Source organism: Canis lupus, chromosome 26 (genome assembly GCF_011100685.1).
Source record: "Canis lupus familiaris isolate Mischka breed German Shepherd chromosome 26, alternate assembly UU_Cfam_GSD_1.0, whole genome shotgun sequence".
Classification (NCBI taxonomy): domain Eukaryota; kingdom Metazoa; phylum Chordata; class Mammalia; order Carnivora; family Canidae; genus Canis; species Canis lupus.
The window spans coordinates 16,898,934-16,914,845 of record NC_049247.1 but is presented as its reverse complement, the minus strand read 5'-3'; the positions used below and the strand labels follow the sequence as shown (position 1 = coordinate 16,914,845).

The following is a 15,912-nucleotide window of genomic DNA, read 5'->3' as shown; positions in this document are numbered from 1 at the left end:
TCTTTGCCAGCACCAAGAAGCTGAAGGAACTCTGGAGGGGGTGGGGGAGGCAGAAGCCCAGTACCAGGACTGTGACAGGGTAATAAAGCTGTCTGCTCATCCAGGTGAATTCCACCACAGTTGAGGCACACCTCAGTAACTCTGATGTTAAAATACTACAAAAATTTTTAATTTCAAAAGCCTCCCAGCAAAACAAAGCAAAAATATTAAACCTTAGAGCCCAATACTGTCCCCTGCTCACCCTAAAAACCAGCTATACTCATTATCTAGAGAAAGGTAAAGAAACTCAGAGCCAGGACGCCTGGGTGGCTCAGGGGTCTGCCTTCGGCTCACGGCGTCATCCCGGGGTCCTGGGATCGAGTCCCAAATCAGGCTCCCCATGGGGCATACTTCTTCTTCTGCCTGTGTCTCTGACTCAGTGTGTCTCTCATGAATGAGTGAATGAAAAAAAAAAAAAAAAAAGAAACTTGGAGCCCACCCCTACCCCACCCCTGGCTCCCCCCAGCAACCCACGGGGCCCAGTCCAGGGACAAGAGGGGACACATGTACTGTGAAAAATCTTTTATTACTGTCTCTTGTGGCAAAATAACATTTTATACAAATAAGTCACCTAGTTTACTTTGGACACAAAGACAATACAAACTGGAATGAGGATCTTAGGTGAAAGGGAAAGAGGACTTTGGAAGAACAAATCAGGTCACTGACGTTTCTTATATTCTGTGAAAAATAGATTTACAGGGGAAAAAATAGACTTTCACAACTTCAATGACTTTACATGATCCTTTTTAAAACAAGGGGTAAATTCGCCTCCACCACACCCTTCTTGTGGTGAAGATATTCAGTAACGTGGAATGTGAGGAAATGAATTGACGATCAGGCTCTTGCACTAGGTACACCAGCACCTCTGTATCAGAAATCCTCGTGTCCTGGCAAGGACTCTATGCTGTGGTTCTGGGGACAAACTGTCTCCAGTCCCCAAACCTCACGGCTATCATGGTGACAACAGCCACCAAAAGAAAGTGACTTGACAGAGGGAAAAAAAAAATACTCTGGGAGCCTACTGGGGGTGGCAGGACACACACTAAGGCAAGACTCGCCCAACTTGCCCATTACACACAGCCTAGTGAATCCACTCCAGAAATGAAATCCACTTCACCTGGAAAAACCAGGTCAACGATTCCCGGTCACTGCCATTTCAAGAATCGCCAGTCCATGGTTAGCCCCAACTTCCCTTCAATCACTGCCCCCATCTGAGAATCAGATGGCCCAAAGGCTGAAGGTGTCTTCAGGGAGTTCTGCATGCCTCTGCAAACTGCTTTCTCTGCAAGGTATCTTTGAGCCAACACTTACAGAGAGGGTGGCCTATGACTACTTTTACTGGTTATTTCTTCTGTTTGCTCTGTTGGACAGAACGAAATCAACAGGCATCTATCTTCTTTGGATAAGCAAGAAGGGCACTTTAGCCCAAAGGCTACACAGGAAGAGAGAGCTGCTCTTCCTGGAGATTCCAAGGCAGAAGGACAGAAGCAGGACAGGAGAGGAAGAGGCGCAGGCATCAGGCCCTGTGGCACTGGTGGGCCTGCCAGTCTGCTGGAATGTGCTCGTGTCCCTCCAGGAGCTGCCACTTAGATGCTGGCTCTGAACAGTAGGCGGGCTCTCCTGCGCAGGTCATTTTTTTCCCTCCCACTGTAGCACCGTCAAGACAACTGCTATCAACAGTCCAGATTCCTTAATAACACGGCCTCCCGATTCAACTTCTGATTGCTTCAGCTACTTTCAGAGAAAGCAGGACCTTCCAATTCTCTCCCCAGTTCAGGTACAAAAGCTTGAATTCCAAATACACCCTGGTTAACACCCCGGAGTGATAATGCTTCTCAAGATTTCCTGAGTAGAGAGATGCAAGAATCCAGACTCCCAGGTACAGAACACCAGACTTTCTGGAGCAGATAGCATAGCCCTGTCCTCCTGGGCACATACTGAGCACATGGCCTCAAATGGTCTCCAATGAGACTAAGGCAAGCTAAGGGGGAAGAGGATACAGCACTATTCAAGCCAAAATGTCTGCCACCTATACCCTCCCACCTAGCAAAGGCTAACACTGCATATTAGAAGAGACAGCCCACTAGTCCATAAGATGTGGCTGCCCTGGGACACATTCCAAGACACACTCTATTGAGCAGAACTCAACAGTTCCAGAAACCACATCCTAGATAATAATATCAAATAGTTGAAAATCTCCCAGTTATGCTGCTGTCCCATAGAGAAACAGTGATTCTGAGGCTTGATATGCACACACAAATATGCCAGAGGGGCCACGAGGAGAAACAGAGGGTCAGGAGGCAGTGCTGATGTCTGTCCACAGATGAGGAGGGAAGGATGGCAATGCAGCTTTCCCCATCAGCATGTGGGACAGAGCCACACATAAGGCACCTGGATTTGTAGTTGACTCCAGTTCTGAGATTCACTTGGTCTGGTGATGAGTAACTCATCTGCAGGGTGCCTGGTCTCTTCCCTCCCTCAGTGGTTGCATCCGTGCCAGCACAGAGGAGGAAGAGTTTTCCCAGTGAGAAAGCTGCCAGCATCTGGCAGAGCCCAAACTCTGGCCTGGCACAGAGCACTGGGCCAAGGTTCAAGGCCGCTCACACTCTAGAGTCCAAACAGGGAGCAATACTGATTAGCAAAGGTGCAGGGGGCTTCTGTGGTAGAGTGCTGGCCCTTCCAGCCTGGGCCCTGTGGGGCCTTTGTCCCAAGCATCTTGGGAGACTGCTCTCCTTCAGTTACTATGATGCTTCACAGTGACTATTCCCGCATACCCGGGCCCTTCCTCCTGCTCCCTTTTGATCAGTGCTAAACCCTGGCCACAGCAACAGTCCTATCAGAGGGTCAGCCATGGCCAGTTAAACAACCGGCCAGAGCTGAGGAAGTGACAGACTATCCAGTGAGAGCCTGAGGATAAAAGTAGCCCCCAAGCATGTGCAGGGAAGGTTATCTGAAAACACCTTTCAAGAGCCACCTCAGCCTAGTTCATTCATCCTTTCCAAACAACTGAAAGCATTCCAACTAGCAATATGAAGGATCAGAATATGCATAACAGGTCTGACCCCCCAGGATGGTTCCAGAAACTACTTCAGAGAAAGGCAGACAGGAAAATCCTCCTAAATAAGAAATCTACAAAGAGTTTTAGAGGCAAATCCCCATCAAAAGCCAATCCTGCAGGCTCTCCTGTGTAGAGAAAATCCAATCCCTCCTTTAAGTAGCTGCTGATTTGTAACTATACCCGGCCCCAACATGAGCCAGATTAGCCCCAGGAGCCTGTTTAATACTATCAGAAGTCTAACCACCATCACATATGCTGGGTACACGACTGACATCTTATAAAACATCCCTGAAAGAAGACTAGAGGAAAAAAAAAAAAAAAAAAAAAAACCCCACAAAATACGAAGCCTGCTATGGCCTCAAGAGAGCCTACTGTTCCAAGAACACAAAAACTGATAGTCTATTTCAGGAGATACTCAAAAGTTAGGAGTCAGGACAAGCAGAGCAAGCTCATCTTTCCTCCAAAATGGGATCAGGAAGGCACTGCCAGGCTGAAACCTTGCTGTATCCCCAGGAGGGCTGGCAGAGGATCCTGGAAGTCAGGCAGAGAAGCTGGCCTCTCCATGACATGCAGCCCTACTGGCCCCCAGTGCCTCCCCGCCTTGGCACCCCTCCATCATCCCCTTACTTTCCAGTTGCTTTAGAACTACACACAAACTGAGGTCAGACTATGCTGAGAACAACACTGTGAGAGGAGGAATCGCCTAGAAGAGGCCTACCTTTCAGTTTCTCACAGTGCCCAGGAAGCCAGGGAGAAGCAGCTGACCTGCAAACTGACCGGCCAGAGCCTCCTCAGCCCGACATGGCTGTGCCTGCAGAGACCCAGGCTCATCAGCACAGCCAGCAGGCATCTAGGACTACAGGAAAATAAACTTTCTTTTTCCTCTGGACTCCAGGAGCCTTACCCTAATCCTTCACTTTACTCTAGTACCTCTGTGACCTACAGGGCAGGGAAAAGGGAAGAAAAAATACTGGGGAAGAAAACACAGCACTGCTTGGCACCTCTCTTGAGCACAGGAAACTACCACGCCAGCCTTGGCTTCCTAGGACCAGGATCTAGATGTGTGTTGACCAACAGGTTCAACCATCTCCATGTGCCAGGGCCTTGGACCACAGCAAAGCAGCTCCCCGTCCATGCCTGCAGCAGTCACTGGCCTCCATTATAGGCATAATCAGCCTTGTTGTGCATTATCAGCTTGTTGTCAACAAAGTAGAAGCTGTCGGAACGGGTCTCATAGGGATTTTCAATCATCAGACGAACTGCAAGTCAGAGAAACAGAAACAGCAAAGACTTATGTGAGTCTGCCCCACTGGCCAGGTGGGAAAAAAACATATATGCCCTCTGTAATTCGAGAACATATGAGTATACTCTGTCAGGACAATGAGGTCAGAACAGAGGCAGCCAGGCTTGGCGAGAACTACAGAGGCCCCCAAATTAAACACGATACCCACTTCAATATAAGGATGCAATCAACTGACATGGCACTTCTTGTGCATCTCCAGCCTGGACGCTTACTCAGAACCCCAGGGAAACAGGATTATGCCTTTGCCAACGTGGACCACCGCACTGTTTTTTCAGGACTTCTGGTCTGTTCCCCACTTCTAGACTCCAGTCCAAATTCCAAAAGCTGTGCCTCCCTGTGCCCACTTTCCCATGGGCACCCCTGACAACCAAAAGAACCAGAGGTGTGCATGAGTGTGTGTGGCGGGGGAAAGAGCAAGGAAACTTTTCCATGGATGACTCAGGGTATTAAGTCGCAAATGATCCAGCAAAAATGGTCTGCTTGTCTTGGGATCCAGATTTAAATCTTCTGTTTGTTCAAGCAATTGCCCAGACCTCTTTAGCCATACTAGAGAGTAAAGATAATTAACAGTCAATACCTCTGATCAATTTGGAGTTAATGATCACATGCTATTTTGGTTCCTCTAGAGGCAACATGCTTGTTTACCACAGTTCTCAAAAGATGAAACGGATTATTTAAAGTCCTTTGAACCTAAGTTATTTGGTTTTATCCAGAATATTGACCTCCACACTCTTCAGCTTATTTAGTTTCAAGAAGAAAAGTTCTATTGCCTTGGGGAAGAACTTGAAATACTATACATAATCTTTTCTTGCAAGTACCTATATATTCTGGCCCAGCGGGGGAGCAGACCTCAAAACAGGATCAGATGCTATCATAAATAGCCTAATCCACATCAGCAATCCTCATATTACCTGGAAACAGCACTGTCAACATGGGTGGAGAATATTCTGGTTTTCGGAATGTAACAGTTTTAAATACCTGGGATTCTGAGAATATCAATCAGTATATGTAGATCTTTTCTACAACTCAGCCAAACTCCCCCCACTCATATTCACAGTTCACAGGATCCCCACTCATATTCTCATTGTTCTGGAGCCATTTTCCCTGATTACTAACAGAGAATGCTAACCCCAGAGAGTTCCACCAGAGTCACAGGAACTGATAAAGCCTGATCTTTCTCTCGATGAGTCCATCTCTTCCCCTGCTTCTCCCTCAGGTGCCTCCCCAGTTTTTCCTCCAGAGAACTATAGGATTACTGTTTCTAAGACATGGCTTCCATCCAGCCATGTGATGGCTCCCTATTTCCTGTGGATCTATTCTAACAGCACAGAATGAGAAAGATCTCTGATTCTAGTTAGCCCCCAGCTTCACTTTTCCCTCTAAGGAGAAAGTAGTGGGTGAACAAGGAGTGCTGGGCAGGAGCCAATGACTAGAACACAGTGGAAAACAAAGCCTAAGAGTGGCTCAGAGAGGAGCTCCAGCTAACTCTAGGCCCAGGGATTTTCATGGGCCTCCCCTCATCTCCCTGAGTCACCCCCTTTCCCGCAGCTTAAAGCGGATGGCCTGCATTATTAAAACCTTCAATGCTCTCATACAGGCAGAGTTTGAAACCCTAGACAGTGGCACTAGGAAATGAGAAGCCTGAAGTCAAATGCCTAGAGAGGTGGTGTCCTGTCACTACCTCCCTCCTCTGCCAAACGAGGGTGTTGGACCAGATGGACTCCAAGGTTTGTTCCTTCTAGCCCTAAAAATCTAGAATGGTATAGAAGTCAGGGGATACATACTGACATCCTCAGAAAGCTGGGGAAACTCATAGATATGTTCACAAGTGTTCCTACTGCTGGGGATGCAGAAGCCAAAATCGAAGTCAAAGTTTTTCAGCAAGCGTTCCCGGAAATAGTGCCGCTCAATCATCCGGAAGTTTGACACAGGTTTGTCTCCCACCGTGAACTCCACTCTGCAAAACAAATCTCTGTGAGCCCAACTTTGCCTCCTCCCTCCTCTAAAGCCAACCCAGAACACAACGGAGAATATTCTTTGTGGACAAGCAAGTGTTCTCCTCTCTAGAAATACTGGTACTCACGTGGCCCCGACTGTCCGGAGGCGGAGAAATGCTGGTGTGAATTGATAGCGGACAAAACGTCCTGCACTGATATCCACATCTCCACCTTCGTCGTCGTCCTCCTCCTCTTGGTCTGAAAGAACACACAGAATCTTGAGTGTACTGTCTTGGCCCCACCAGTCCAAACAGTACAACCAATTAACTGTACTAACACCCATGGCAGGATGGCCAATATTGACTGCGCACTCACTACATGCCAGGCTTTGGGCTAATCACTTCCCAGAATCCTCAGAGCGACCCTATAGGGTGTCATCATCATCTCCATGTTACAGATCAGGATGCAAAAGCTCAGAGACGTTAAGTCACATGTCCAAGTCCCCCAAATAGTAAACGGAGGGAGCAGAGATTTGAACCAGGTCCATCTGACTCAAAGCTTATTCTCAAACACTAAGTTAATTACCTTTCATGTGGTCTAGGGGTGTGGGCATATCCTAAGAGTGAAGCCTGAAACACAAGCCTGGTACTAGGCCCCTGGCGATGAGGTTGCAGCATTAGCCAGCAACCAAAAGAATGAGACTACAAAGGTTGAAAACTAGTCAAAAGGCAAGTTCAAAGAATGCAAAAATTTCTGAGGCAGCAAAGACAAACCCCTGAGAATAATCTTGTTATTTAAACTCCTGGGCAGCCCCAGTGGCCCAGCAGTTTAGCGCCGCCTTCAGCCTGGGATGTGATCCTGGAGACCCGGGATCAAGTCCCACATCCGGCTCCTTGCATGGAGCCTGCTTCTCCCCCTGCCTGTGTCTCTGCCTCTCTTTGTGTGTCTCTCGTGAATAAATAAATAAAATCTTAAAAAAAAAATTTAAACTCCTACTGTTTTAGGGTACCGTAATGCCTATTCCAGGCCACCTGGAAACAGTGAGGTAGATGGGCAATGGACCAATGTGCAGGACCTGAATGAGGGCGAGTCTAGTCTATTCCTGAACCCAGAGAGTGGAAGTTTGTAAAATAATTCAGAGAACCACTCTAATGTGAAAAAGGAGATAGTTCCTAGTAGCTATCCAGTGTCCAGCAAAAATATTTTCTCCAGATATAGGCTAAATGTGGGTGCAACTTACATCTCTTTTAGCCCCAAACCTCTCTGCCTATGACAACCCCAAGATAATATGGGCAACCAGACTGAGCAGGGGTTCAGAGCCAGCCACTCTAGAGCCCTCACTCCAACAATGTGATTCAGAGAGAATCAGACCAAATCTCAAGGATTCAAATTCAGCAGAACAAGTGCTGCAGGAGGGTGCTGATTCAGTGGAGCATATTCTAAGCCAATCAAATCCTTAAAGGTAAAGCCTGGAGAAGTTGTACATCAAGGTACTTTTACAAGATCTGCAGCCAAGCTTCTTGATACAGTTCAATTTTGTACTGAAATGACTATTATAGGCCCAGCCTAATCCAAACCCACATATCTGAAGCAGCCCTGGGGTCCTCGAAACACCCAAAGTACCGAGACATGTTGCTTAGGGATGTGAATCCCACAGACCCAGGAGGCTATCTGGCCCTGATCCTCCCAATACCAGCTAAGTACCCACAAGTTGGAGCCATTAGGTGCCTTGGCAGCACTAAATTATGAGAGCATAAAGGATACCAGGTGGGGTGAGAAGACCAGGGCTCCAGTCTTGGCTGTACAATGAACCTGAGCTGAGACCTTCTCAGAAAACTTTTACCTACCCGGGGTACTAATACCTGCCTTATCAAATTTACAGGTTCCGTCTTTTTATTTTTTAAGATTTTATTTATTTAGTCATGAGAGACACAGAGACAGAAGCAGAGGGAGAAGCAGGCTCCATGCAAGGAGCCCGTCACGGAACTCGATCCCAGGTCTCCAGGATCACACCCCAGGCCAAAGGTGGCGCTAAACCACTGAGGCACCCGGGCTGCCCTGACAGGTTCCTTCTGAGCAGCAAATCAGGTGGGAAGAGCTTTGCAAAAAGAATTATTAATAAAGATCATGGTGAATACTCTAGTCATCTGTGCTGGTAGTCTACCAACTAACGCCAGGGGGCGCTCTGTCTCTGGTGCTGAGCTCCAAGACTCACTTGTGGTCTCCTACCCAGTAGTGAGTCACCCAGGGGCTGCATCACAAGCACCGGAAGCGCCTATTCAAAGCTAATTTAAGGAATCCTAAGTAGTTCATAGGTCTGGGCTTTCTGTTCATCCCGCAAATGGCAAAGATTAAAATCCAAACTGGGACTTACAGGGAAATATGAGGCACTGTTTAAAGGGAAGTGAGGGAGAAGAAAAGGGAGCTTTCATCCTTCTACTTTAATTCTAAAGCTTCCTTTCCTGAGTGGAGGCAACATAAGAAGGAGCATAGGACCTTAGGAAAGTCAACTGGAAATTCTGGGCTTCAGTTTTCTCATCTGAAAAATGAGAGTAAAGCTCCTCACAGAAATGTTGAGGATTAGATGACCAGATGCCAACAGAAACATGTGTACAAACAACATATGGTAGACGCTCAACAAACGTGCTTTGGATCAGCACACCCGGCTTGCCAGGCTCCAGGAGGTACAAAAGTGGACATGCTGGAGTCCGGGCCGCAGGATGTGATGGTACACACAAATGAGCTTCAGAGATCTTCTCAAGTGGCTGCTACAATACTGAGGCCTACCTGAAACACAAGGTTTGGCAATCTCAAAGAGCACTGTCCCTGTCTCCAAGTCTCGGATTTTGAAGCGAGTGAAATCAATACTGTAGATGTTATCTTCGGGTTTACATAAATAATCTGAAAAATGAGAGAGACACACACACAGATGCTATTAAACAATCCTCCAAAACAGTTCTTTCTTTCTGAAGTTTTAAAGCAAATGCAGGGGTTTTTTCTTACACGATTTACTTAAAAGAGACCCCAAAACTTCCTCTTATAAGCAAAAGTTGTGTGAAGCAAATAAGGGGATGGAAGAAAGAAAAAAAGTGCATGGATTTGGTTTGGATGAAAGATTATCATAACACTTTTAGAAACAGGGATAATGTAAGGGGCTTCCTTTGGAAATACCCCCAAAATGGCCTATATAACTTCCATGATCTATTAACTTGGATGTCACAACAGGACAGAATTTTTTTTTTATAAATCCATTTTAAAACATTTATGCTGGGCAGCCCTGGTGGCTCAGCGGTTTAGTGCCGCCTTCAGCCCAGGGCCTGTTCCTGGAGATCTGGATCAAGTCCCACGTCGGGCTCCCTGCATGGAGCCTGCTTCTCCCTCTGCCTGTGTCTCTGTCTCTCTCTCTCTCTATCTCTCATGAATAAATAAATAAAATCTCTTAAAAATATAAATAAATAGGGGATCCCTGGGTGGCTCAGTGGTTTAGCGCCTGCCTTCAGCCCAGGGCGTGATCCTGGAGTCCCGGGATCAAGTCCCACATCAGGCTCCCTGCATGGAGCCTGCTTCTCTCTCTGCCTGTGTCTCTGCCTCTGTGTATGTGTGTATTTCTCATGAAAAAATAAATAAAATCTTTTTAAAAATTATTAAAATATATATATAAATAAATAAAATAAAATAAAACATTTATGCTGATCTAAAGGCTAATATATTGCTTGTTTGCCAGCCATGAGTATTGTACAGCAGAGATCAGCAAATGTTTTCTGTAAAGGGCCACATCATAAATAATTTAGATGTTGGGGCCACACGGTCTGTCACAACTGCTCAACTCTGTCACTGTAGCAAAAGCAGCCACAGACAACCTGTAAATAAATGAGTATGGCTATAGTTCAATAAGACAATTTACAGACACTGAAATATGAATTGCATATAACCATGTGTGGCAGGATTTCTTTTTTTCCCCAACTTTTTTAAAAATGTAAAAATCATTCTTAGTTTGTGGACTGAACAAAATCAGGCAGTAGGCCATACCTGCAGAGGTGACAGGGCAGAACTTGCTGAGAGGGCACTGGGCCAAAGGGAAGTGGAAGCCATGACAACCTGAGCAGCTAGTCAATCTAGTACTGATCACAGAAAACCTCCCTGATTTCTTTCTACGATGACTCCTAACAGCATCTTCTCCACAACTCACTTGAGCACTTTTTCTTACATTGGCTGCTTGTGTTAGTTGTTCCATGTTTTTCACAAGCTGTCTCTCCAGTAATATGGCAAACTTGAGAGCTGCTGATTACTTTGTAAATCCTCAAAAGACTGAGAATGGGTTCTATACCTTTAGAGGGTACTCAATAGGTAACTAGGTGAACGAAACAGACTTGAACAAAATCCAGAGATCACCAAGCTCTGACCTGGGGCTTTCTCCAGTAGGATGCTGGGATGAGTTTGAGCAAGAGCACCAATCCCAAGTTCCTACACACGACCTGAGTGCCCACTGAGAACGCTGCTTAGGGCCAGGCATTAAAACGGCCTGATTCACTCTTGGTATCAGGAGAAAGCAGGAGGCTAGAAAGTTCAGGTGATGAGGACTTCTGGACCTTCAGAGTCTCGAATGAAAACGGGGTCAGAAGAGAAGCAGTGTTTTCACAGCATTTCAATAAACTGAATAGCAAGATCTTCTAAAGATATACTCAGGTATGCAAAGGACAGGCCCAACCCAAACGGTGATGGAAAGTGGGGACATCGAAATACCCAGAATCAAGTTAAACCTATCAGGAGATGGGAATTCCTTTTCATACAGGGTGGACCAAGGCCCATTGTGTAAACTCCTACCCCCAAATCACTGCAGCTGCCACCAGCTACCCGAGGTACACCTGAGAGAGCCCCAGGCTGACAGCCATTCAGCAGGTAACAAGTGGCAGCCTTAGATCCATGGAGGGAGTGCTGGTGCCACAGGGTTAGAAAGCTGGAGGAGAGCAGGGATGAGTAGGGCAAGCAGGATCTAAACGGGGGTAGTGTGGGGGGAATAGCAGCAGGAGAAAAAGACAAGTCAGGGCTTGGCTTGGCAGAGAACATAAAAAGGGAGGAGAGCCAGGACAGGGGGTGGGCAATGTGTTTCCTCCCACCCCTCCTTATTATCAACAAAACGGTGTAGGGTGGTTGCATTTTACACAAGAAATGCGTTTCTTAAACCCTGACACATTAATTCACTAGAACAAATGTCAAAGGCAGGATTCACATTTTGAACTGTGTACATAAACTGAAACTTTATTAACATGTTTTCTAGTGTGGCAGTTTAAATCTGCGTGAAGTGCCACGGCAATATGTTTGAGGAAGGAGCCCCTCCCCCCCCCCCCCCCCCCCCCCGCACACAAAGGGGCAAGGCTTGGGACCAAAGGAGTAAGGGGGCCAAGGCAGGCGGGAGAAGGGGGTGTCAGGGGGCGGGGTGCAGGGAAAGCAGACAGAGAAAAGCAGGTAGGGGTCTCGGCGGGCAGAGACTGCAGAGGTTGGGAGGGGCCGGCTGAGGAGCCTGGCTGAGCAGGAGCTTCACGGATACCTTTGGGCCTTCCCGGGCGAGGGGGCAGCGGTCCCACTTAACCAGGGACAGGAGGGTCCGGTTACGCTGGGGGGGCTCCCTAACCAAACGGATCCGGCTGCGGGGGGCGGCCCGGCCTGGAGGCCCAGCTGGGGCCCGCCCAGAAGCCTGGCATGGCCGGGCACAGGGGAGCGCGGTCCAGCTCAAGGAGTACCCCTTCCCAACCAGGTCTGGGCGACGGTGGGGGGCGCAGAGCTGCCCGGGGAGCGGCGGGCGACGCGGCCTGGCCGGCCGAGGGAGGCCTGGGTGGACCCCCGGGCAGGTCAGGCGGCGAGCGGCCGGCTCCGCTGAAGGCGGTTAGGGGCCCAGGGCAGGGCGCGGCCCGGCCGGCACTCACTCTCGGTGACCCGGCTGAGGCGCAGGACGTGCTCGGGCCGGATGGTGTCCAGGGCCAGCAGCTCTTGCTCCGTGACGGCCGCCCCGATGCCGTCCTCCGCCGCGTGGTGGGGCGCCTGCCGCCGCGCCTTGAGGCGGTTCAGGACGCCGCCGCCCGCCTTCTTCTTCTCCTCCTTGGGGGCCACCAGCCCGCCGGGCCCAGCCGCCGACCCCGCGGCCGCAGCCTTCGGGTTTGACCCGCTCATCGCTCCGCCGCCAAGATGGCCGCCGCCTCCGCAGCGCCGTAACTATGGAGAGCGGGGGCGGGGCCCGGGGTGGCGCCTGGGGGCGGGGCGGGGGGCAGCCGCCTGCTCGCCAGCTTGGTCCCAGCCCTAGGGCTGGCGGGGGCGGGGGGAGGGGGGGCTCGGGGGCTCGAGAGGGGGGGTTCCCCGGGGGGTGCCCACCCCCCGGACTCTCCATCGGACCCCCAAGGTCACACCAAATGTCTTTAAAATAGTTCATACTTTCTGTCATAAGGAAATTAATCTGTAGCATAGACATTAAAACAGCACTTGCTCTCCAATTAGATTACCGTTTTTAAACCCAACTGTGCCAACCTTTGAGCTAGACATCGGGCTAGACTACAGGAAATGTAAGAACATGAACCAGGACAGGGATTGGGTCCACCCTATTCACTACTGTATTCTGGCAGGATAGCTAATGCCTGACACAGTAGGTGCTCATCAATGACTGAATGAGTGGGTGAAGGAATGCCCCACTATGTAGGAGCTCCCCTTTTGTTGGGGAGGACTGAAGTACAGGATTCATTATGTGGCCCTTCCTCTTGACTGGCCCAATAAGTGTGAATGAACTAGAAGTTGAGCCAGACTGCTAACTGCTCAAACAGAGGTACAGCAATGGTGCTACCAGAATACACAAGAGCGGTCTGGCCCATCCAGAAGAGGCTTCACAGAGGTTAACATCTGCATGGAAGTTCATCATGATTTCGCTATGTGGAGGAGGTGAGCCAGGGAGTTGGGCCAGTGGGTGGAGGGTGGGTTAAGGCTGCCCTCTCACATCCCAAGTGGCTCCTTCTCTAAGGTCAACATCTTCTATGTTAGAAGCCTGGACCCAACTGTTGTCCTGTGTCTGCTAGGTCTGAGATCACCTCTCAGCCAGACTTAGGCCACAGTGAAACTCCACCCTTCTCCCCTTGATCAGCCTCAAAACTTGATTTATGGCAGGCCTTGCTGGGTCCCTCTCACCTTATGTAAGGGGCTTGGGCGGGGCTGACAGGCCTCACTTGGTTCCTGGACAAAATCTAAACCTGACTCCACCCCAGCTGCCCAACCTGGTAGAACAGTATGTGGCCAATTTCCTATCTAAATGTTGCCCAGAGATCACCACTGGGTGGCATTTACCAAACTGTTCAGGAAAATTTTAATAGATGTGTACAAAGAATTAAAGTCCTTCCCTTCGCAAACAACCCTTTTTAAACCACTCAGTAGTGAGTGGTTACTGAAGAATTTCCAGAGCTTTTAATATGCTACTTAATTGTGAATCACCAGGAGGGAGGCTTAGCATGCAGCCATTTCCCACACTCACTTGCTCATTAAAACTTTGTTCTCAGAACATCAGGACTAGTTACCTGGATCCCCACTTTTTCTAGGGACAATAACAAATATATTACCCCCTTAATCTGCAACTTCAGATCCTTTAGCACAAAGATGTTTACCACAGGACCATTTGTAACACTGAAAAATTGCATCCATTCAGGTTATGTGGCTGTTAAAAATAATGAGATCTATCTATATGCACCAGTATAGAGAGAGCCTAAAGATCTGGGGGGGGGGGGGGGGGGGGGCAAGGCACAGGAATCCCAATTGTTTAAAAAGGACATGAAAAATAAATAAATAAATAATAAATAAATAAATAAATAAATAAATAAAAAGGACATGAATATATGGTTTTATATTTGTAACTGCAAAGGAAGAGGTCTGGAAATGCACTAAAGTTTTAACCATAGTTCCCCCTGAGGAGTACAGTATCGGAAGGAACTAAAAAGGGAATATAATCACTTTTGACACAAGAGCTACTTATGTATTATTTTATCACAGCAAGTATACTATCATCGGTTGCTTGTATATTTAAAAAATATATATTTCAGGATCTCTGAAAGAAAACGCTAAGCCAAAGTAGCCTTATCTTCTCTTAAAATTGAAAAGCAACTTCACATTTGATCACTTTTTTCTGTTCAAAAGAAAATTACATAAAAACTGCCATATAAGGGAGTTGGGGCCTATTCTCCCTTGGGTCACACCACCTGTGAGTTGTGATTAAAAGCTGGGGATGCCTGGGTGGCTCAGCAGTTGAGTGTCTGCCTTCAGCTCAGGGCATGATCCCGGGGTCCTGGGATGGAGTCCCACATCTTCTCCCTCTGCCTATGTCTCTGCCTCTATCTCTCATGAATAAATAAATAAATAATATTTATATATATATAATATATATTATATATAGAATAATAATCTACATATATTATATATATATATATTATATATAGATGGAGTAGGAAAAATAAAGGCTTATAAACCAATCTGCCTCTGCTTCTCTTCACCAGATCTTCCTAAGGTATATCAAAAAGCTCTTTTAAAAAATGTTTTTTGGGGATCCCTGGGTGGCGCAGCGGTTTGGCGCCTGCCTTTGGCCCAGGGCGCGATCCTGGAGACCCCGGATCGAATCCCACATCGGGCTCCCGGTGCATGGAGCCTGCTTCTCCCTCTGCCTGTGTCTGTGCCTCTCTCTCTCTCTATCATAAATAAATAAAAAGAAAAAAAATAAAAAATGTTTTTTGGAAAGTACATAAACTAACACCGTGTTTGGGGGAAAGAGGACAACAGAGATGCACTGCATTAAATAGTAAGCACAAGATCTCCCTGGGCTAGATGCATGGAGACCAGTGTGGAAAGGCTGGCCTTCCTTTCACCCCAGCTCCAAGCTCTGTGTCTCTCCTTCAGCTGGTTGTTTTCCTCACTGTAAGAGGTGTGACGGTGGCGGTTTTCCAGGGCAGCCCCAGGGTAGCCAGGCAGTCTGCCTCAAATCAGGCCAGGCAGGTGGGGCCTGGAGCTCATGCAGCCAAGGTAAGCAAGACATCAGAAGGCTTTATTTCTGCAAAGACCAGGAAGTTCAGTCCTCCTTCCTACTGCCTCCTAAAGGTGGCATGCCTTGAATCCACCAGTCAAGGCTGGGGCTGCAGGCATGCCTCGTGGTCTGGGACTGAGAGCTGGTCATTTCCCTAGTACCCAAGTCACCACTCTCCGGAATGAGGATTGTTTTTGTTTTTACAAAGCATTCATTTCATTTATTATTTATATCCCACCTGTTTCCAAAAAAGGGTTTCTGGCATATTCCCAAGTCATACAGTACAAGATTGGTGAGTGAAAAATTCATGGAGCCTTGTGGAGGGCAGTACTTTCAAATTTGTGAATGCATATACTGTTTGACCCAGTAACTCCGTAATGGATTCAGAAGAAAAACTTGCACGTGTGCATAATAAATATGTGGAAATATGCACATATGAGCATATAAAATACATACAAAAGGAAAGATACACACCAGACTGTCACCTGTATTGTCCTCTAGGGATAAATTGGGTAGGTATGAGAATGATTAAGTT

At 47.7% G+C, this 15,912-nt stretch overlaps 1 protein-coding gene across 1 annotated transcript; it reads right to left on the bottom strand.

The window, feature by feature from the left end:
• Positions 1-546: 546 nt before the first annotated feature.
• UNC119B (unc-119 lipid binding chaperone B) lies at positions 547-12,536 on the bottom strand. Its single transcript, XM_038575333.1, has 5 exons — positions 12,262-12,536; positions 9,125-9,238; positions 6,484-6,595; positions 6,185-6,357; positions 547-4,356 (listed from the first exon to the last, which is right to left on the bottom strand). The coding sequence occupies exons 1-5, from the start codon at positions 12,503-12,505 to the stop codon at positions 4,244-4,246; spliced, it is 756 nt and encodes a 251-aa protein (XP_038431261.1). The 5' UTR covers positions 12,506-12,536; the 3' UTR covers positions 547-4,243.
• Between the last annotated feature and the right edge of the window lie 3,376 nt (positions 12,537-15,912).